This window comes from Berghia stephanieae, chromosome 7 (assembly GCF_034508935.2).
Source record: "Berghia stephanieae isolate SIO BIC M18660-M18661 chromosome 7, UCSD_Bste_1.3, whole genome shotgun sequence".
Taxonomy (NCBI): Eukaryota; Metazoa; Mollusca; class Gastropoda; order Nudibranchia; family Aeolidiidae; genus Berghia; species Berghia stephanieae.
Genome location: NC_088366.1, coordinates 19,970,283 through 19,977,782, shown reverse-complemented (window position 1 = coordinate 19,977,782; position 7,500 = coordinate 19,970,283). Strand labels below are relative to the sequence as shown.

General features: G+C 39.0%; 1 protein-coding gene across 21 annotated transcripts in view; it reads right to left on the bottom strand.

Annotated features, from left to right (window-relative positions):
- The window catches only part of LOC144976852 (septin-7-like), a 45,285-nt gene that overhangs the window by 22,986 nt on the left and 14,799 nt on the right, over window positions 1-7,500 (bottom strand). For 9 of the 21 annotated variants that reach the window (XM_078921380.1, XM_078921368.1, XM_078921381.1 and 6 more), the window contains exon 2: window positions 6,749-7,491. The exons of 3 other annotated variants lie outside the window; for them this stretch is intronic. In XM_078921380.1, coding sequence (XP_078777506.1) covers window positions 6,749-6,901 — 153 coding nt within the window. In that variant the 5' untranslated portion in view covers window positions 6,902-7,491. Of the gene's footprint in view, window positions 1-6,748 lie in introns of all 21 variants that reach the window. 9 more of the 21 variants (XM_078921367.1, XM_078921374.1, XM_078921375.1 and 6 more) reach the window with 2 other exon arrangements.

Genomic DNA, 7,500 nt, shown 5'->3' with positions numbered 1-7,500 from the left:
AATATCGATCAACTTAAATGACCCTCATCTTGGCAAAAACTCTCAAACTTGGACTTCGCGAAGTCCCAGGTTTGAGAGTTTTTTGCCAAGATGAGGGTCATTTAAATCGATCGATATTTGAAGGACGAGTTTTTCTGGCCAATTTTTTTTTAATGTGTTTTTTTTTTCCAGAGTACGGCAGTATTTATCTGCATTTTTTATTTATTTTCATGGGGCCGACTCGACGTGTACTACTTGCCAATGAGAAATAAAAAGTAGGTATGTTTGCATCGTACACACAAAGTCAAACAACACAACTACACCAACGCAACAACAGCAACGAAGGTGGAAAGATTAAAATAAGAAAATTATAAGTGGAATCCATTTGATAAGTATTGGGACGAAAGTTATTTATCTATTTTTTTTTTTTTTATTTCCATGTGGCCCGAGTCGACAGTCGACGTGTTCTCGCCAATGAGAAATAATAAAAAGACAAAAAAAAAAACAAAAAAAAACAACAACAACGAAACAATGACAACAACAACGGCGAAGGTGAAAAGGTTAAGCTAAGGAAATGACAAGTGGAAGCTGGTTGATAATTATTGAGACGATATTTATTTATCTTTTTTTTTTTTTTTTTTTTTTTTTTTTGTCCATGAGGTCTCGTCTAGTCGACGTGCACATATTTGCAGGTCTGATGACCTAAACTGTTATGGGTTCATTGTTGTAATGGATATGTATCGTATACTCTCAAACCAACGAAAAACAATGTCCATAATAACAATGTTAAACCAAGCTAATAAATTAGCAATGACTATCCCGCACAAATCTTTGGGCCTCTTTTTCGCTCACGAAGTGCCCGAATTCGCGTCAAAATATGGGACGAAGCCGTTTCGTATATGCTATTTAAAAAAATTAATTACGACGATGTTTATCGATGAATATGACTGAAAGTTGGCACACAGTTAGAAAAGAGGTCATTTTAGATTATGTCAAGAGAAAACTCGTGCGATTACCAGAAGACCGTTAAAAATAAGATTTTTACTCTTTGGAGTAAAATAGTTCTAAAACTACCGGGCGTGGAGGTTTTGTCGCTGACAAGGTAATACAGGAACATTTCTTCTTTTTGGTTGTAAAATTTCATATGAATATGACGAGTACTTTTCTCGTATTTTACAAAACACCATCCTAATTTGCTCTTCAAGTTTCAATCTTTTAATCCACGTATTACGCAAGATACAACGAAAGGTCGAAAAAAATAGCCGAAAAAGCGTCCCATATTTTCGCGTTTTTTTCCTCTTTGCGGGTCATCCAAATAAATGACAACTTAAAAACTGCATAACTTGTTTATGAATGGATTTTCAAAATTCAAAAACATTTTTACTCAGTGGAGATAGGGCTTGGATTTTAGACAAAAATTTCCTCAAAAAGAGAAAAAAACATTTTTCATAGTCATTGCTAAATAAATATATGCGTTCGGCTATCAGACCGGCAAATATGTGCAAGTCGGGGATCTAGTCATTGGCCAAGCTCAATAAGATGAGCGTTTTAAAATGAATAAATTGTGGTGTATTTTTGAAGCGCATTCTCACAGCTTCATTCAGGAATCCAATGGGCTACATGATGATTTATCTAATCCCCCCCCCCCCCCACACCCCACCCCACCCTAGTAAGAAATACGAACTCGAATATTCATTTCATACAGTGTCGCCTGACTGTTAGGCGTCCCTTATTGCATACCAACATTCTGAAAATAATATGTCACTGACTATAACCAGGTACTCATAATGTATAAATGAGCCTAATAGTGTTATTATATGTGTAAAGTGTCCTACCAGAAGACACAACATCGGGCCAGAGTTGGTTTTTTTTTAATTGTTTGGAGTCTTGTTTGCTTGTTGTTTTTGTGTGGTTTTTTTTTGTTGGGTTCTTGTTTTGGGGGGGGGGGGGGGTGTGGATTTTGGGTGATTTTTTTCCCTTTTTTCTTGAGGGGGGAGGTCATTGTTACCCACCACGAAACTCTAAAGATCACCATACTTTCACGTATATTATATCTGAATAAAATACCCCCCTTTTCCCCGCATATTCCTCTACTTAGAAGTATCGAAGGAGGAAAGGGAGAAAGAAAGGAAAGAAAGGATCTAGGGGGAAAAAGAAAGAAAAGTAAGTAAGAAAAAGGGGCGAGGGGAGAGATGAGGAAATATAAAGAAGAAAAAGAAGAAGAAGAAGAAGAAGAAGAAGAAGAAGAAGAAGAAGAAGAAGAAGAAGAAGAAGAAGAAGAAGAAGAAGAAGAAGAAGAAGAAGAAGAAGAAGAAGAAGAAAAAGAAAAAAATTAAGAAGAGAAGAGAGGAGGAGGAAGAGTAGGAGAGGAAGAGACGAGGAAGAAGAAGAGGAGAAGAAAGAAGAGCAGGCAGAAGAAACATAGCAAAAAACATATGGAGAGCAAATCATCACAACTATCCACATTCCAGCCATTCCCAGCCCGTACGAAAAATTACCAAGGCACTACTACACATTATATAAATCAGAAAACTGCTCTGTGTTTATTCGACACCGCCGTCTTCACCTTTTAACGCATCCAGGTCTGCCGAATATCAGAACGAGAAGAAAAAGATAAGTAAACTGTATGATAGATGAAATAGTAACCCCCCCCCAAAAAAAAAATTAATCAAAAATTGATTCATTAAGATAATAATAACGCCCCCCCCCCCCCCCCCCCCCCCCCCCCGCGGTCTTGAAGACTTGAAGAAAAAAAAACTGTTTAAAAAGAGACATACAATACTAGATAACGGAAAAATAAAAGGACGCATCAAACATATTATTCCCTGAATCAAGATATTATTATAATTAAAGAGCACGAAGATAGGATTTAAAGTCCAATTCCAACAAGAGACCGAAATAATACATGTACCTCTATCTGTTTTAGTAATAGAAGTAAAAAAAAAACAAAACAAAACAAAACAACACACACATCGAGAGAGATAGAGGGGTGTGGAGGGAATCTATCAGATGTTACTTACACGCTGTGTGTCGTAGCACTGGCAGCCCTGCGCCCTGCGCACCCAATGGAGAACGACGCCTTACTCTGAAACGTTTTGGCCAGAAAACACGTCCTTCAAGTATCGATCGATCAAAATTACCCTCATCCTGCCAAAAACTCTCAAACCTCCCGAGAAGTCCCAGGTTTGAGAGTTTTTGGCGAGATGATGGATGGAACATTTTAATCGATCGATATTTGAATGACACATTTTCTGGTCAAAATTTTAAATATGTATTTTTTTCAGAGAACGGCACTACAGGTAGGTAGGTATATCTCTACCGTGCTCCGACAAAACATCTTATTGCCCATTTTAGGTTAGAAAATGTTTACCTCATTCGTATACCGATGGACTTATAGTGTAGTTCGAAGATGACGTCACTCAGGTCTTTGTTATTGTTTTTTGCCATCCGCGTTTATGAGTAATGCTCACTGAACTGTATTAACCTGACTATAAACGTTCATGGATACACACAGTTTTGTGTGTTGGTCCGTTATACTTCCGGATGGCAATGTTATGAGCTTCTTAGCCAAGCGCATACTATCTATATGAGATGACCCAAAAACATGTCTAAAAGTCTGAAACCTGAGTTTATTTCCTTTGACGTCCCAGGTTTAAAGCTTTTTGGTAAGTCGGGTGCTAAGTCGGGTGCTATATTAATATAATTCATAGATGTGTGAAGAATTGGATAAAAAAACAATGAAAAAGATTCAAAAAGTAACAAAATAGATAGTATGCCCTTGGCTTAGAAACTCACCACATTGCCATCCGGAAGTATAATGGAACAACGCACAAAGCTATGTGTAATCTTGGTCGTTTATAGTCTGGTTAATGGAGTTTAGTAGAAATTACTCCTAAACGTGGATGGCAAAAAAAAAATCAATAACAAAGACCTGAGTGACCTCATCTTTGTTCTATCAATACTTAAAAGAGGAAAGGTTTTGGGCTCAGAGTCCCTTATTCGGCCGAACACAAAAGCAATTAAAACAACAGTGAAAGTCTCGAGTAGCTGGTATTCGCTTTTAGATATCACATCAAATAAACGTTTTCGAGATTAAATGAGCAGACGGTATTTTGCCATAATTCCAGGGGCGGTTGGTCACATTGTATTTAAGGCGGCACAAATCCGAAATACAGAATCAAATTTTATTGGTCTAGTTAGTTTAACTTAATTTGACCTACTTTGTGTGTGTGTGTGTGTGTGTATGTGTGTGTGTGTGGAGGGGGATATTGCAATTGTTTGCATATGTGCGTGTATTTGTGTGTGCGTGTATGTGTGTGTGTGTTAGAATATTAACGAGACGTACTCACAAAAGAGCATCAATTATCTTGGACAAAACTTGTCTGTTAACTTTCACCTGTTCATTATAACGACTCACAGACGCAGCATGTCCTGTTTCCAACTGATTTCTTATATCTACAACGTTGAAAAGTTTTTATTTAACAGCATCTGTGACATGGCTATTTGATTCAGAATGTTTCTTCAGTGCCTGAGAGATGTGCGCAATATCACTGAATCCTCCTGTTGTCCGTTATAGCATACATCACCAAAAATCAAGCACTAAAAACAATGAAGCGTTTTACGGCTTTCACTGGCAGTAAGCCATTCAACATTTTAAAAATAATCATTATTAAATCGGCGCTGTCTCCTCGGTGTGTTAGAAACTAAGTTAAAATTCACTGGTTTGTGTGGACCTAAATCTTTCACCACGATTTTCTCTTGAGGGGATAGCTAAGTGTCGGAATCGATTTTCAATTAAAAAATCAACATGATTCATGATTGGTTACAAATTACAGAAATAACTTTTTAAAATTAAATGATTCAAGATAAAAACAGGTAGGTTTCATAAACAATGACAACAGCGATAATACATTTTCTCTGAATACTAACGGTATGACACCCAACTTTAGAATAATTGAATTTAAAAATCCACATTTAATTCCAAACGCAAAGCACTTGTTAACTTCACACACAATCAGCGACATCTTTATAATTATACTATTATTAGACAACGCACGGATCGTTGGGAGTGTGCGGGGATGAAGGACTCCGTGGGGTCAGGGATTTTTATTTATAGTACCACGGGGCTCTTCTCGGTGCATACTTTGTTTACTGTTCATTTTGATATTTAATATATATTTAAGCAAAACCAACGATGATAAAATATATATTTATTGTGATTCTCTTCATCCGTATATCTAAGTGAAGCAAAGCCTCTTCTTTCAGTGATAAAACTGATATGGTTTTAATTTATCCCAAGTAGGACTTCAGGGCGTGCATCGCTAGATTGGCCGTCTTGGCCTAATTATTTTAGCAGTGAAAGACAATAGTTAGTTGGGGAGGGAGGGTGGAGGGAGATTGGGGAGTGGTAACTAACTTTCTTCAAGGTACAACAGAGTATAGGATAAGGACAGGACGGCCAAACGAATACTGGCTCGTATAAACAAAAAAAATTTCCCCACCACACCACACCCTCCGCTCATTGTCACCCCGCGCAGGCAACGGGGGAAAGATGAAACGTGCCGATTTGACGCTACCTTCGCGGAGCGACGCACGAGTCATCAAATATTAAATTCAAAACAAAAAGCAGTATGTGCTAAATTTTTAATTTTATCAAAATTTTAAAATTGAAGTTTTTTGTTTGGTTGACATGCTAATCAACGGAAAATATAGGGCGGCACAAAACAACTTCGCTCTATTGACCGACCGCCAGTGCATAATTCAGCATATTTGTAGACACTCTCGGAGAAGGTAGAAGGATTTTTTTTTACCATCTCTGACGACGCTACAACAAAGTACAACCAGGTATGAAAAAGTAAAAGCAATGCCGAATTCCACACCTGCCAACTGAATGCCAACCGTTGCGTTTCAAGGATAGGCTATGTGACTAGACGTGAAATAAAAGAAAATAGGTTATACGTACGTAATTTTGGGGTTGAGAAATAGTTTGAAGGAACTGTACTAGGCTCAGACAATAATTTATAATTCCGTTTTCCACAGTAAATCTAGTCTTTATTCTCGACTCTCAGACATAAGTGAAACAATACACGCTGAACAGTATAGTTGGCGACGAGGCAAAGTAAAGGAGTAATTTTTTTTGGCGTGTGTGTGTGTGTGGCGGGGGGGGGGGGGGGGGGCAGCTATAATTCCCTCTCCCTCTCCCTCTTTTTTCTCTCTATCTCTATCCCTTTTCTCTCCCCCCCCCCTCTCTCTCCCCCCCCCCCTCTCTCTCTCCCTTTTCTTCCCCCCCCCCTCTCTCTCTCTCTCTCTCTCTCTCTCTCTCTCTCTCTCTCTCTCTCTCTCTCTCTCTCTCTCTCTCTCTCTCTCTCTCTCTCTCTCTCCTTTTCTACCCCCCAGCATTTTTTTGTAAGAATACGCTTCAAGAGTAACCAAAGATCTGACAATTGATGCCTTTTAGTTTTTAAACTAAATCGCATTTTCATTTACGCATATGATATATAGGGATTTTTTTTTTATTGTGCTTTCTTGTTGCTCTTTTTTTTTATTATTTGTTTGTTGTTTTTTTGTTTTGTTTTTAAGCATTTATTATGGCATTTTGAGATGCCAATAGAATACTATCGGAAGGCTAACCATAGGCGTATTACCGTAAGACCGAAAGAGTGCGTTCAATCAAGGGTATTCAACTATTGTGCACAGGACACCAATACATGTATCTAGCTGAAACCGTAATCAGGACATTGCTTGTAATAATAACAAGAACAATACATACTGCTTGATTGACTACCGCTGGTGGAGGTACTTGAGGCCTGTTGTTCTGTGAGGAGACATTTGCAGGGTGATCCGAGGCCGGTGCGGTGATCAAAGTAGCGTGTTTTTCGGGAATTGGAGGTTTGTTGCTGATGCTATTGCCACTGGCCGTCATATTTCCATCAGACGGCGAGGGCGACCTTTCCCCGTTGATCAAATGCCGCGATGTTTGAGGATGCCATGCCGTAATGCCAGAGGCGATGGGATTGTTGGGGACTGCCGCGATACCTCGCCGTTGCCAGAGGCGCTGAATGGGGAGGATTGGTCGGGGCTGATCGGTTATCCTGTGCCTGTATTGGTTTGTCAGGGACTTTAGGTCTTTCGCCGTCCTCTTTACGAAAACTAGATTTGAGGAGTCTGGTTCTCTCTGCGACGCTAGGAGGTTTTTCTGGCAGGGGCGGCGCGGGGCCTCGGGAACCTGGGGCCTGGGGCGGCGGTTGGGTGGGCGGCTGTTGTTGGTGGACACTGTCAGACATCCTTGTACGAATTTGTTTCCAGAGTTATGAATAACGAATATGAAATATGAATTCTAATTTGAAAAAGAAGTGAACTAAATCCGAGAAGGTCACTTTTATTGTAAGGCACGGTGGAGTTTGGAAGTAAAAACAGAATAACACAAAAATTATCTTTGAAGTCACATAGTAATTGAATACACGCTGTTTGTAAAATTACACGATATTCGATTATTTCTGCAGTCTATCTCTGCTAAATACA